Here is a 16,667-nt window from a genome sequence, read left to right as displayed (position 1 = left end):
AGATTTCATTTACAAATTTAATGACTTTACATTTGACAGACTACTGTAACAAACGAAAGCATCCAATGATGAAAGCATTAATGTATGCAAGAATACAATTGTGAAAGTCTTGCAGAACAAAACTATTTGGCTGTATGGTAACAAGTTTGCTTCTCAACCACATGATTTTGAGTTCAGTCCTACTGCACAGCACTTTGGGCAAGTGCCTTCTACTAGAGACCTTGGCTAGCCAAAGCCTTGTGAGTGGACTTGGTAGATGGAAACTGAAAGCAGCTTATCATGTGTGTGCTGTGTCTATGTACTTGTGTCTCTTCCCCCATTGCTTGACTTAGTGGTTCAGCAAAAGAGATTAATAGAATAAGTACCAGACTTAAGAAATAAATACTTGTGCCACCCTTCAAGGTTGTGCCCTAGCATGGCTGCTGTCCAATGACTGAAACAAGTAAACAATAAAAGACTAGTTGAAAGCTTTCACTCTGTACATACCACTTCTTTAGATCGGCCAAAGATGAGATCATCACTGCTGGAACACTACTAAACATAGGCCTGATCACTTTGAGCAGATCTAGGGTTAAATAGCAACATCAAATAAAGTTATTAATACTAACTACTAAAGCCACCACAAACATCTGTGATCAATTAACCTGTTAGTAATATTAGTCAAATTTAAGGCAGTGAGCTAGCAGAATCTTTAGCATGTTGAGTGAAATACTTAGCAGCATTTCGTCTGTCTTTACATTCTGAGTTCAAATTTCGCCAAGGTCAGCATTGCCTTTTATCCTTTCAGGTTCATAGAATAAGTACCAATTGAGCAGTGGGGTCGATGTAATCAACTCACCCCTTTACCCAAAGTTGCTGGCCTTGTGCCAAAATTTGAAGCCCAAATTAGCCAAATTTCTATCAAATGACACCTAATTGGCTTACGAAAGGAAGGTCATGTTGGATAATGTGATCTGTAATCATACAACATGGATCAAAATGGAATAGTGATGGCTGAAATGGCTGACCTGGGGCTAAACAACAAAGTTACAAATACCAACTGTTACAGTCAACACAAGCCAGTGAAAGAGATTTCCACGTGGTCTGTCAAACTGGAAAAAATTGTAGCCAAATCTTCCTTAAATTACATACTACTGTCTAGAAAAGGAAAATACCTTATTATATGATGGTCTTAGATACACTGTCTAGGGGAAAAATATAGGAGACTCATCTAGAATACTTTTGACATTATCCCGACTCAGTAAGTACAGACTTGGTACCATCAAAGGCCTTTACAACAACACTCAAACAGCTAGGAATAGCAGCCAATTCTCCCTCAAATTGTACTCTATTGTATTAAAATATGAAAAGCACATAGGATAATGTGATTATAGATACATGTTGCCTAAAAATAGAAATGGCAAAATAGTCACAGCTTTAACGACCTATCCATAGGATTGCTTGATTAGGGCTGACCTGGAATTAAACAATAATAACTATAGCCACCAATATCAGAAATAAAATCCATTGCTATATACTTGTGCTTAAACATGTTTATATTACATTATTTTTTATCGTGTAGCCCATAGGTCACTTAGTTTGACTTAGTATGACTTAGTGTTGGAAAAGATTGGGTAGAGAATAAAAAGAATGTAAGCAATAATAATTAACTCTTTGACATTCAAACCAGCCATATCCAGCCAAAATATTCTACATGTTTTATGTTCAAACTGCACAGATCTGGCCTCTCACACTTATCCTACAATGTCATTCTAAAAATAGACAATCACATCATCGAAATCTCAAAGTTATGTGATAATACATGATTAATTCAAAACAATGTGAATAAATAAGGAATAGATTTGATAGAATAATCTAAATACTAAAGGGTTAATGATAAGAACATTGATGATGATTTGTGATGGCAAAGATTTAAAGGCAGAGATACCTTAGCCAGTTTGTAAGCATCTGAAACTGTCTCATGAGTGGCAGGTAGAAGTACAACTTCACTGATGGCATCTGTGAGGACTTTGTCTGGAATAATAAAGGAGAGATATAGTCAGAGAGTGGTGTGATACTTTAGTGTGTGTGTGTGTGTGTGTGTGTGTGTGCGCACATGCGATATACATACAAAATTAACTGTGCCAATGAAGAATGCTACTCTGAAATATGAATTTCTTCTCCACTTCCAAGGATATTCACAACTTCTACTTTACAAACTTTTTACAAATATTATTTGCTTAAAGCAGACTATCACTAGTTTCTTCAGATGATTTAATATCATCTTTGTAAAAACCTTTAACCATGCTCCTCCATGGGTATCAGCTACCATATGCTATCATACAGCAGGAATTCTATTACTGGATATACATGTGGAAATCCATTAATATCTACAGAATCCATGCAAAAAAAATTATAATACAAGGAGATGGAATGAACATGCTTTAATCCAAAATATTACAACTGTCTCTGTGCATTAGTATCAGCTGGTAATTGCAGAATGTTTCACATATACACCTTTTTGCATTAACATGATCCAACAACAGTTGTGTACCTGCATGTCTTCAGGTGAGAGGGTTCAAGAGCACTGCTGATTTTCTTTTTCTTGATTTTTTTTTCATGTTTCAAGCAGTTTATATCTCATGTGTACATTTTGTTTTTGTGTATGTATACATGTATGTACCTATCTCTTTCTCTCTCGCTATAAATATATATATATATATATATATATATATATAGAGTGGTTGTATACTGTCAACTTAACGTGACAATCCCGTAAGGGAATTACACCACCGCTGTTTAGCCCTAGGAAGCATCGACGCTTCCTGTCGGCCTTGACACATTTCCTGTGTCCTTATATACTTATGAAGGGGAAACAAACACCCCCAACAGCTAGGCCTGCATCTAGAGACATGCATGTTTCTGGGTCTTGACCATCATCAGTCTAGAGTAGCAAGGCCTGATAGCTGAAGATATTTGTCTAGACTTCATAAATATATATATATATATATATATATATATTATATATATATATATATTTTCAGTGAAGTTTATTCACTGATCACCAAAATCAGAAATATTAAATTTCTAAATATCTCATAGAGACATGAGCGGTGGAGGAGCGATAGAATGGTTGTATACTGGCAACTTAACGTGACAGTCCTGTATCGCTCCACCACCGCACAAATATCTTTAGTGAACTGGAGCAATGTGAAATAAAGTGTCTAGCTCAAGAACACAACACGCAGCCCGGTCCGGGATTCGAACTCACAACCTCATGATCGTAAGTTCGACGCTCTAACCACTGAGCCATGCGCCTTCTACTAAAGCTCCTGGTCAACAAAACACTTGTGAGTGGATTTGGTAGATGGAAACTGAAAGGCCATTGTATGCACACACATGCAAATGTAAGAGGACTGTAGCACTAAATGAAAATTAATACAGAATAGAGGGAGCAATTCAGTCCTGGTATATAACCTCTCTAGTGACATAAAATGTACTCAGTCCATATCATAAAATAGTTGGTGATAAGAAGGGCATCCAGTCATAGAACATAACATGCAATACATAACAAGCTAGCTGGTTGCTGTTTTTGTTTTTTTTTTGTGCAGCAGCAGAGCTGTTTAAGTTGCATTATAGGTCCCTGGGCAAAACAACATTTATTTATTGATAGTAAGCCATAACATAGATGGATCAGAAGTGGCTCCCTTGACCTTTCGGGATCCCAGGCAACTGCCTTAAGGCAACACTGTGTAGCAAATAATGCAATACCATTTCAGGCTACCCGTATGGTTCTTGGTCTTATGAAGAAAGGCTGAAGACGCTCAACCTTTATTCTCTCGAAAAACGACACTGCCGTGGTGATCTCATTCTCACTCACAACATCATAAGCGGAAAGTGTAACCTCTCGAAAGAGCTGTTCTTCACTCCTGCTCCAGAGCGTGGGCTGCGGGGTCACTCCGAAAAGCTCTATCTACGACGATTTTATCTCAGTCGAAGGAGAGGGGCTTTCTCCGTCCGGGTTGCGGATCCGTGGAATAAGCTGCCGGACGAGATAGTGAAGATGACGACAACCGCTTGGTTCAAAGTCTCTCTTGACCAGAAATGGCCTGAACTCTTTGTATGACCACCCTCCCTGTACATAACTCCCTGACCTCCTACATGGCCTTGCTTTTGCTTTTTGAGCCAATAAAAATTGAATTGAATTGAATATGGCAAGATGTTGTAATGGAATCAAGGCCAGCATGAAGGAGCATACATAAAATAACGATTAAGATGATGCAAAATGTGTGTGTGTGTATGCAAGCAGGTGTGTGTGTGTGCTTGTACTAAGAATATAAAGAGAATGAGTTTACCTGTGCCATAGTTGATACAGGGAGATGGTGGTATGTTAGCTTCAATGGTTACTTTACTGAATACAAAGATTGGGTTAGTGTCCTGCAATATAATACAAAGTGGATACATCTTTTTTATATTATGCATGTTATGACACAAAAAATTGGTTGAACAAGAAAGAGAAGAAAATAAGACTCAGTACAAGTGTAGAGTTGTAGGATTTTCATCATATTTATTGGAAGCTGCAAACATCACTGACCATTGCTCTGAACATTTTGGAATAATTCTTGGGCATTAGTACAGATTAAAAACTCTACCGTAGCCAGTAACAAGCCCAGATGAGAAAGAAGTAGGGTGATAAACACAGGGTTAGCAGCCCAACATGATCAAATTTTAAACATTGCTACTGAAAAGCTAACAAGAGTACATATGAAACCAGTCCTGGTAAGAGGAAGTAATTCCTGGAGATTGTGTATGATGCAACACAAGCTACATTGAGAGCCAACTGCAATCCACTGCCAAATATCGAGCTAGATAGTTCTCTTATTGGCACCCTGTACTCAACATGGAGCTAAAGGATTAAGGTGAAGAAGTCCAAATAAAAGTAAACACAGTCAGTATGTTTTTACCTAGCGGGAAAAAAAAGGTTTTGAAAAAACTTCTAGAGGAAAAGTACATGATAACAAAAACAAAGAAAATGACAAAATATTTCAAAAATATCTTTTGTAGGAGTGTGTTAGGAAGGATATATGAATTTGATATTGAACTCTTACCAATTTCTCTCAGTATTTAATCAAAGAGCAGCATTAAATTAAAGTATATTTCTTGACACAATTCTAAACAAAACAAACCTTTTTTACTGTCTCCCACCCACTGCCAAATTTCTTCCTCATTCTTTTACATGTACTTTTCCTATGGCAGACATGGGATGATGTCTTGAAGGCCAATCTCAAAACACCAATGAAGGAGATGATAGAGGACCAAAATATGTGATGCATTACTATATCCAAGAAAACAGTTTAATACAGACTTCTTGGTACTCTGAGTTTCAAGTGTGCGGCTAGTCTTTGGCCACTGGGGTCTGAATGAGAGTTCGATTGAAGAGAGTCAATGTTTATAACTGGATGTTAGCCTGAGACTGATCGAGAAAGGTCATGTGGTATAGCGGTTTGATGCTGGTATTTCAGCGACAACAATTAGTTGGAAAATACCACATGGTGAACAGGAAATCGACCATGTGGTGGAAAAGAAATTGGTTATGTGGTGGGGGGGGGAGTAGAAAGGGGTGGTAGATGTGAGAGTATATATGTAGATGTATATGCCCATATATCAGTGGGTATGCATCCGTACTTATACGAGTGTGTATGTGTAAGCACACATACACACTCAAATAAATAGATACATGCAAGCAGATTATGGGCATATACATGTAAATACATACATATACACCCCCCACACCTACTGCCCCTTCCTACTTCCCCACAACCACACGACCAATTTCTTGTCCAACACACAGTCAATTTCCTGTTCACCATGGGGTTGATTTTCTGTTCACCATGGGGCTGATTTCTTGTTCACCATAGGGTCGATTTCCTGTTCACCATGGGGCTGATTTCCTGTTCACCATGGGGTCGATTTCCTGTTCACCATGGGGTCGATTTCCTGTTCACCATGCAGTATTTTCCAACTAATTGTTGTCGCTGAAATACTGACATCCAACTGCTATACCACATGACCTGTCTCCACCAATCACAGGCTAACATCCGGTAATAAACATTGATTCTCTGCAATCAAACTCTCATTCAGACCCCAGTGGCCAAAGACTAGCCACACGCATGAAACTCAGAGTACCAATGAGTCTGAATCAAACTGTTTTAGCCTATACATGTAACTCCCAATAAATGCGTTGAGTGCCCTTCTTTCATTTGTCTACTCATTCATATATGTATATATATGATTGATTGCTAGCCACTAAACTTTTTTTATTTTCTCTCTCTGTTTATTTCTGTGTTCCTTTCTGTTGAAGAGCGTAGGCTCGAAACATGAAATACTTTCTCACTTTCCGAGCATTAAACTAATACATGTTTGTTGTTTACACACCCGTCTTCATCTTTTGTTTTGTTTGTTTTTTTTGTAAATTCCAACTATATATATATATATATATATATAAGGAAAGTCAGAGTTTTATCTTGGCTATTGAATAATTGTCACATATTATTTTACAGATAAATTTTCTCTATTTACATAATATTGAGGTGTCTTTCTTTCTTTTGTTATCTTACCGTTTTTACCAATATATATATATATATACACACACACACACATCTCTCTCTCACTGTTGCCTATAAATATATCAAAGTAGAAATTGGAATACATACAGTTCCAGCACAGTAGTGCCCAACACGACAGCTATTGTCCAAACTAACTCCACCACTGACCAACATCACCTGTTTGTCTGGAGCGATTCTACATAACCTGGCAACATGAGACTTGAGGACAGAGACCCTGTAACAATAAACAATGCATTGGGCAATCATTAATAATAATTTTACAAACAGCTTTAGGAATGTTAAGATGTTACACACATGAAAATATATAGATAATATATACAAAGCTCCATTACTTTGTTGTCACTTACACTTACTCATTTAAATAAGGAATTTCTTATTTTACACATCAATGGTGGTAAAAAGCAATGAGACTATAGCACTTGTAGCTTACACCATGTGTAAACAAACACATATATAGTCAACACAAGTTTCTTTCAGTTCCTGCTGACCAAACCATTCAGAAGGCCCAAAGTGCCACACAGTGAGACTGAACCTGAAACCATGTGGACAGGAAACAAATTTCTTAACTACAGTAATTTGCATAGGAAGGGAAATATATGTCACTGTGCACAAAGGAAATGTGACATGACACAATATGATCTCACAGCAGGCTACGAAAATGTCACCTTTTGACAATAAATTTACACAGAAGATGATATTTCTATGAACTTTGCTTGTTTCTAAGTGAGTCAGAAGAAGGTTAGTACCCATAACTTCTTGCAAGCCTCACCCAAACATTCTAGCTGTCCTTCTTCCTTATATTCAAGGTCTTGTTTAACCCTTTTGGTATCAACCAATCTCAGAGCACCCTTGGTTCTGTGATACAAACTTCCTGTTTTATAGGGATCTAAATGAAAACTTTCCCTAAGAAGGTTTAATCATGATAAAGTTATAAAGTTATTTTACTAATTCTTCATTAATTTCAAAAATTAACTGAAACAAAAGCAGTGTTTCAACAGGAATATGATAACTAAAGAGTTAGTCATATCTGTCCCTTTACATTTTAACCCTTTAGCAATTAAACTGGCTATAACTGGCTCAAATATTCTACATGTTTTGTATTCAAATTGGCCAGCACCAGCCTCTCACAGCTACCCTACAATACCATTCTAAAAATAACAATCACATCATTGAAATCTTCAAGCTATGAGATAATGCATGATTAAATGTGAATAAATAAGCACTACATTGGACAGAGTAATCTGAGTAATCTGAATGCTAAAGGGTTAATTCTTACTTTGTTGAATGCGTATGAAAATATGCTAGAAGAACTGAAGCCTGTTGGGAGGCCTGTTAGGCTTATGACAGGTGAAGACACGATATAAGAGATGCGAGTAATGTGTCATACTTACGTCTCAGTGGTGTAGCAAGTATCAATGGTTAGCATCTGGCCTAACTCAACAAGAAACACATACAACATGGTGGCAGTCAACTAGAAAGGAGGCTGCTGACCACACGAGGACAACGTAGTGAACACGTCCAACGTGACAAAGGAGAATGACAGCTGCAAATGAGGTGATGCACGGCAAATATGAAAGCTGCTGAACAGTGGGCACTGGTCAGCGATGAAGACAGGCTGTGAGAGGACAGCAAGGTGCTTTCCTGCCTGACAAGACTCAGCCCAAACGACAGTAGAGAGGCTACTACTGTATACAACGTCAACAGTCTTGGGCCGCAAGTACACTGCATGAACCTTCTTACAGACCTGAAAGAAGACAGAAAAATATAAGGATCAGTTGTGAATATTATCTGATGCAACATGACAATATTTAAAACTTGGATATATACATATATGTCATACAAAGTTTTTGGCCAATGAGTCATTTTTGTAACTTTTCTACTGATTAAAACTTTTATATTGGGTTGTCCAGAAAGCTTGTGCCGATTTATAGTAGCTTACCTTTCTACTTATTTTAGAACATGGTTGAGTCCATAAAATAGGATTTGACAACACCTACATTTAGAGCACAGTTTAAGCTATCTTTTCATGGAAGAAGGTTTATGCTCCTATAACCTGTGTTAATTTTGTAACCCTTTAAAATGGAAGATAAGAAAGTTCATTTTCGGCACTTGATGCTTTGGGAAGCAGGCAAAAATTGTTGCAGCTCGGTTGGGATGTGTTACCCCACCCTCCATATTCACCAGATATTGCTCCTTCAGATTTCCATTTATTCAGGTCTCTGCAGAATAGTCTTAATGGTAAAAATTTCAATTCCTTGGATGACGTAAAAAGATACCTTGATGAATTCTTTGCCATGAAACCACCTCAATTCTGAGAAGAGGGTATTTTCAAGTTAAAGGAAAGATGGAGACACACTGTGCAACAAAATGGTTCATATATGGTTGATTAAAAATGTAATGGCAAGTATTTATTGACCTTTTTCTTTCCTTTAAAAATCGGCACGCACTTTCCGGACAACCCAATATATACCCATATTTAGTTCTTTTTCTCCAATTTGATATTAACACACACACTGTTTGCTTGCTGGATGCTGGTTTTTCCATGATAATATGAGGAAGTCTTTGAAGCAGAATTTTTACAACCAGATGCTCTTCTTGTCACCAAACTTAAATGTTTCTTTAATAAGATATTTTTATATTTCAGACAGATTTGAAAGCACAAGGCAAGCAGATGATTTGTTGACAGGAAAGAAATTTTAAGATATCGACAGAACATTTACTGAAACATGACTCGATATTAAAAGGTGAATCAAATTTAATATAAATTTTGTTTTGACTGAGACTTTCAAGTTGTGTTTGATGGCTTATATGAGAATAAAGTTCCAATCGTATATATATATATATATATATATATATATATATATATATATATGTGTGCGTATATATACTCTTTTACACATTTCAGTCATTTGACTGAGGCCATGCTGGAGCACCGCATTTAGTCAAGCAAATCAAACCCAGGACTTATTCTTTGTAAGCCTAGTACTTATTCTATCAGTCTCTTTGGCCGAACTGCTAAGTTACAGGAATTTAAACACACCAGCATCAGTTGTCAAGCGATGTTGGAGGGACAAACACACACACACACACACATATAACATACATACATACATACATATATACATACACATACATATATACATACATATATATATATATATACACACACATATATATGACAGGCTTCTTTCAGTTTCCGTCTACCAAATCCATTCACAAGGCTTTGGTCAGCCCGAGCCTATAGTAGAAGACACTTGCCCAAGGTGCCACACAGTGGGACTGAACCTGGAACCATGTAGTTGGTAAGCAAGTTACTTACCACATAGCCACTCCTCCACCTATAGTTGAAATTCACAGAAAAACAAAAGACGAAGACAGGTATATGAACAACAAGCAGATGTATTTGACGGTTGGGAAAGTGAGAAAGTCTTTTACGTTTCGAGCCTACGCTCTTCAACAGACAGGAGTAAGAGAGATAAACAGAGATAGAATAGAAAAACTTGTGAATTTAGCAGTCAAGCATGGTGACTGGTTGGAAAAAAAAAGGCTATTACACACAAGTACACATGCACTCACATACACAACACATTATCATGGTTGTTTAAATACTCAATTTTCCCAATGAAAAACAAAAAAAACTCATTCAACACATTGGCCTCAATAAACTGTCCTATCACTTCTATAACACCCTCTGATCTTCTGAACTTGATGATCACACTCTTTAAAACCTTTTTCTCTTGTTAATTTTACTGTATCCCATCCCTTAATCCTGGCATTAATTAAACACCAATCCATCCCAGTAGAGCTCATAAGCTAATTGTTTTCCAAGAACAACTAACCTTTAAACTACAAACTGGCACATTATTAACACTATTTATACCACTCTCTTATTATCTTCCTCCAAGATATATAGATAATGTCCCTTCCTCCTTATCACAGTTTAAGAGATGAAATAAAAATAAGGACCTTCAACAGAAAACCTTTCCACATGTGATATAACCATGAGTCATTTAACAGTGAGACCAAATTTTGAAATCTGCACAAACACTCCTCTAAATTTTGCCTGGTATATCTCAACATCTTCCATGCTCAACTAAACAATGTTTAGTTGAGCATACATACATACATACATATATATACATATACGACAGGCTTCTTTCAGTTTCCGTCTACCAAATCCACTCACAAGGCATTGGTCGGCCCGGGGCTATAGCAGAAGACACTTGCCCAAGATGCCACGCAGTGGGACTGAACCCGGAACCATGTGGTTGGTTAGCAAGCTACTTACCACACAGCCACTCCTGCGCCTGTTAGCTATATCATATTGCAACCAAAGCAAAATTTCTGAGGGCCATGAAGACAGTAAGAGAATGAGACAGTACCCTTTATATTTAATTTGGTGCTTCATTGTTGTCTATTTTGTTCCCACTGAAGCTAAAAAAAGTATTGTTTGTTATAATGGGCATAAGAAAGATTGATTAGATACATTGAGACCATGAAAAACAAATAATAATGGATAGAACAACTAGACCAATGGTTAAAGTAGTTGATAACAAACAAGCCTTCCTAACTGAAATTGGCACTTGCACCAAATCTACATGGTCCATTGGTACATGTCTAACACAGTAATCCTACCACAGCTTAAGGTGTAAGAAATATGATAAAATATCTAGAAAAACAGAATAATATATAAAGATCAGTGGTTAGAAACTGCTTTTTATGCTCTAACAAGCCATCCCTCAACAAAGAGAGTAGCTTAGCACCTGTCCTCTGCATCTTCCAGGTGAAAACAAACAAGAAACAACTGATAGAATTATTAAAGCACATTTAGTGATATTGATTGGTCAGACGTGTGTCTATTGTGTGAAGCTAAAACTCGACTGAAACTGAACCTGTCATCATAATGAATCATTGCAACACATACACATGCCTACATACACACATACACACACACACACAGATCTGATCATTAACAGTAGCTATAGCAATGAAAGCACAGAGGCTTGGCAATTTGCATATATAGATTAACAGCAACATAGACACTATAGTGGCAGAGAATAACAGCCACTAGTCAGTTGAAAGTCAATAGATTTGCTAGTTCAAAAAAAGCAGCCTCTTTCTTCTCTCTCACACACAATACACATATACACTTACATTGACAGGGAGAGCAGAGTTAGTTATGATTTCAAAAATATCATTCAGGACCCACCTCCTCGTCACACTTAAATCTTAGGGACAACTGGGATCTGCCTTTCATTCATTTCTTTCCCCTTGTATAACAACAGATGCAAATAAATAAATAAATGAATTCCTGCTGCTGTTGTTGTTTAGCTTTACATGAGCCCTGAGCCTGTGGACCTATGATCAAATGTATTCCAGCATGACCACCCCTCCTCATTCAAAATTGGTATATATATATATATATATATCTAGGACAACATTAAACAATGTGATCATTAAATAGAGTGCAATATGAAGGATACTTGGCTGCTATTTCCAGCAGACTGACAGATCATGTAGAGGCTTCCTCAGTGGGTTATGTCAGCTTTCAATAGAGACAAACTGATATTCAAAATATTACAAATAAGTGAGGGTAGGAATTCACTGAACTGTATCTTCTCTAAAAATGTAACTTTCTGCCAATATCAGAAATCAATATTGTGTGTATGTGTGTGTGTGATTTTTCAGTGATTTGTTTTATATCCATTCTTCCATGATAGTATGGGTTGACTGAATTCTTATTAGCGACAAGTAATTTTACAACCAGATGCCTTCCTCTTGATAACCCTCACCATTACTGTTTTTCAAGTAAGAAATTTTTAAACGACATGTCTTTCTCTTTACATCTACATAAGTTGCAGGCTACAAGCAGTATATTAAATGTCACTTCCATGACCAAATTTATTCTCTCACATTGCGCCTGCAAAGACAAGTGAAATAAAAGATCTCTTGGCTGTGAAACAGGTAAAAGGGTAAAAGTTAGCAACAGGAAAGGCATCTCGCTGTAAAACAATGTCTCAATAGTCATAATGAGCATAAAACAAATGAATATATACCATCATCTTCATTTAATGTCCACCTTGCCATGCTTGCATGGATCAGATAGAATCTGTTGAGGTAGATTTCCTACAACCAGAAGTCCTTTCAGTCACCAATGCTTACCTGTGTTGAAGCTCAGCAATATTTGCCCCCATGGCCAGACATGTTTTCCACAGAAGACTCAAAATGAGCAATCTTGCATGACAATGATGCTCATTTACAACCATCGGGCACACACAAACACATAGGCTCATTTTCAGAGATCAATGAAATAAGTACCAGACAAAGTACCGGGGTCAATATTATTGATTAAATGCCTTGAATGTGTTGCCCCAACATCAACTTGATCTAATGACTGAAATCAGGAAAAAGAAGAATACTGAGTCTCTTTTCCTCCAACTTGTTTATATACATCACATCACCAGCAGGCATGGCTTTGTTCTTTACCTGGCAACTTGTTTGTATAGGTATCTATCAAGACAGAAATATTGACCATTGTCAGTAAGCAGGGTGTCAACAGATGGCTGAACTGGTACAGATGTGTAAAGAGAACAACTAGATTTCGAATGTAGTGTAACACTAAGTAACAGCTGGATGGAGTGTTCAATGTTTAGCAATAACACTGCAGTTGTAGGTATACCATGATGACCCTTTTGATACAAGCCAGCCCAAGCCCTATGGATACAAATTCACTGATTTAAAATATAATGAAAACTTTACTCTTTTACTTGTTTCAGTCATTTGACTGCGGCCATGCTGGAGAACCGCCTTTAGTTGAGCAAATCAACCCCGGGACTTATTCTTTGTAAGCCCAGTACTTATTCTATCGGTCTCTTTTGCCGAACCACTAAGTGACGGGGACGTAAACACACCAGCATCGGTTGTCAAGCAATGCTAGGGGGACAAACACACATACATACATATACATATATACGACAGGCTTCTTTCAGTTTCCGTCTACCAAATCCACTCACAAGGCATTGGTCGGCCCGGGGCTATAGCAGAAGACATCTGCCCAAGGTGCCACGTAGTGGGACTGAACCCGGAACCATGTGGTTGGTTAGCAAGCTACTTACCACACAGCTACTTCTGCACCTTTCCACAAAAATTTCATAATTTATATTCCAAACACCAGCTTAATGCTGACAAATCTATTTCAATAAATTCTTTATTATTTTCAAAATTGATCTTTAGTATTCAAACCATCCATATCAAGACCAAATATTTTATGTTTAAACCAGTTTTATGTTCAACCCTACTTTTCAATGTTATTCTAAAATTAAACAATCACATCATCAAAATCTTGAAGTTATGAGATAATGCATGATTAATTCAAAACAATGTAAATATATTAGGGTGTTCAGACCCTAATATTTTAAACAGTCATACTGAAACCAAGATTATAGAGACTTAAGCTTTGTGGTTAAATGTCTAAATCTCTGAGATTATTTTTACAATACAATTAAAATTTTTCAAACTATCAACCACATCTTCAGAGAGAAAAAATGCTTTAATATTTACACCTACACCATATTTTGATGAGTTTAATTTCTGATTGTCATCAAGTATCTTATTCCTGGAGGTGTATATAGTATCTATATTTCTAAATTAGGGGATACTCTTATCCACTAAGTATGTAGACTTAACGTCACATTTTTAGATTTTTTTTTTAGAAACAACATGCTTATTGATCTAATTTCAATACAAGAATAACTGATTGGTTTTTCTATGAGCTCTGTATATATTGCTGCTTTTGATTTCTCTATATTACCACCATGACTCTGTCAATTATAGATATTTCAATCCATAGCAACGATTTCCTTTTACGCTTCATATACATTCAGCCAGCCCTGATTAAGATGCCTCTCCTCTCATTAAAGATTTCCTTACATGTTCTTTTATATAAACATTTCAGAGTCTCTCAAAAAAAAAAACATCCAGATTTTTGTCCACTGATGCGAATCCCCTGCAAACATCAATCCTGTTTACCTTGGAAAATGTAACAACCAACAGCTATTCCATGATGTACAAGTGAAAAGGACAGAAATCGGAGCTAGAAGTTCAAGATATTAAAAGCTTACTGTCACTACAAACTATATAATCATATCATACTGGAGACATCAGCACATTGGATAGAAAGCTACACAGTATTTGTTTAATTCTTTGCACTCTGTGTTCAAATCTCAAAGGGGTTAACAAAAAAGTACCTATCCAGGGCATGACATAACAGACTGGATGCCATGCAGTATTTGTCCTGGTAATATGCATTCTTCAAATCTTGCCATGTTCCATGTGGTTAGAGGTGGACTTAACCTGTTGCCAAGTTTAACACCATGGATTCCACTCTCCTACAAGCATCTGGGCTAAGCCTGCAGTTTGAGGATAACTTCTTCCAACCAGTCTCAGACGGCCTTGTAAAGAGTCATGGACTAAAAGATGAGTAGGTGTGTGTGTATGTATATATATATATTATAGATTCAAGCATGGCTGTGTGTTAAGAAGCTTGCTTCCCAACTCCATGGTTTCGGGTTCAGTCTCACTGCACGGCACTTTGAGTGCAGTGAGTGCGTTTTACGGGCCACCAGCACAGGGGCCAGAGGAGGCTGGCAATGGCCCCAATCAGTTGGTGCTTTTTACGTGCTACCAGCACGGGCATCACAACTACAGTTTCCATTTGATTTTCATTTTGATGTTGATGTACTTGACTCAATAGGTCTCCTCAAGCACAGCAGGTCGCCCTATTATCCAAAGTACTTTTGAATGGGCTGGGGTTGCTTATGTGCAACTGGTGTAGGATGCAGCCGTAAACTCACTTTATTTACCGGGTCTTCGCAGTCATAGCATATCTCCAGAGGTCTCAGTCTTTCGTTATTGCCTCTGTGAGGCCCAACGTTCGAAGGTCATGCTTCACCACCTCATCCCATGTCTTCCTGGGTCTGCATCTACCCCAGATTCCTTCAACTGTTTGGGAGTGACACTTCTTCACACAGCTCTCCTCATCCATCTGTAGTACATGACTATACCAGCGCAAATGTCTCCCTTGCACGCTACATCTGATGCTTCTTATGTCCAATATTTCTCTCAGAGCGCTTACACTCTGCTGTGTGTGCACACTGACATTACACATCCAGCGGATCATGCTAGCATCATTTCTTTTGAGCCTACGCATGTCCTCCGCAGTCACGGCCCATGTTTCACTGCTGTGAAGCATGGCAGTTCGCACACATACGTTGTACAATCTACCGAGTAAAACAACAATAGCCTATATATATATATATATGTGGGAGGGGCTTTCTTGCCCGGATTGGCCTCACCAGCCACCTCCGGTCTCATAGCAGCATTTCCACCAAATGATGTCAATGGTCATCTTCGAACCCGAAGGACGAACATTATATATATATATATATATATATATATATATATATATAGGCTATTGAAAGATAATCACATGGTCAAAGTGGACATTAATGATACATGGCTAAGAAAAGCAAGGGAATTATGAGGGATAGTTACTGAAATAAAAAAAAAATTATGAATATCAAGAGTAGTTATTGAGGTTGTCTAGTGGAATAAGGCACAGGCTAGTGACTTGTATCTTACACCACTAGCCTATCAGGTAAAACGAGATGGTGTCATACCCAGCAACTAGTATAGTAACATCACAGCCAAGTTCTTCAGGAGAAAATAAGATACATTACAGAGAAGCAGTTACAGACTCATCAAACTTTTGGACCAGCTTATTGATTAAGAATTAGCCTAGATGAAAAGCAGCTTCAATTTATACCAAAACAGGGTACCAGTAAAATCCTGTTCCTAGTGCAACAACAAGTTCTTAGATCAAGTCACTATGCATTAGCATTCATTAACCTGGCTCTCTCCAAGTCAATGACTATTATGCCTGGTAGTCACTAAAAAAGAACAAATAAAAAAATTAAAAACAAGTTATAGATGAGTGGCTTATAAGAGTTGTGCAAGCCGTGCACAAAAATTGTATCAGTAAAGTGAGATTTATCAACAAATTCA

General features: G+C 37.4%; 1 protein-coding gene across 4 annotated transcripts in view; it reads right to left on the bottom strand.

Annotated features, from left to right (window-relative positions):
* The window catches only part of LOC115215244 (RB1-inducible coiled-coil protein 1), a 134,059-nt gene that overhangs the window by 49,180 nt on the left and 68,212 nt on the right, over window positions 1–16,667 (bottom strand). For all 4 annotated transcript variants that reach the window (XM_029784483.2, XM_036505384.1, XM_029784484.2 and 1 more), the window contains exons 2-5: window positions 7,997–8,349; window positions 6,693–6,819; window positions 4,335–4,416; window positions 1,928–2,013 (exon numbers count right to left, since the gene is read on the bottom strand). In XM_029784483.2, coding sequence (XP_029640343.1) covers window positions 1,928–2,013; window positions 4,335–4,416; window positions 6,693–6,819; window positions 7,997–8,064 — 363 coding nt within the window. In that variant the 5' untranslated portion in view covers window positions 8,065–8,349. The remainder of the gene's footprint in view (window positions 1–1,927; window positions 2,014–4,334; window positions 4,417–6,692; window positions 6,820–7,996; window positions 8,350–16,667) is intronic.

Source organism: Octopus sinensis, linkage group LG8 (genome assembly GCF_006345805.1).
Source record: "Octopus sinensis linkage group LG8, ASM634580v1, whole genome shotgun sequence".
In the NCBI taxonomy this organism is placed as follows: domain Eukaryota; kingdom Metazoa; phylum Mollusca; class Cephalopoda; order Octopoda; family Octopodidae; genus Octopus; species Octopus sinensis.
This window is presented reverse-complemented; position numbering and strand designations above follow the sequence as displayed.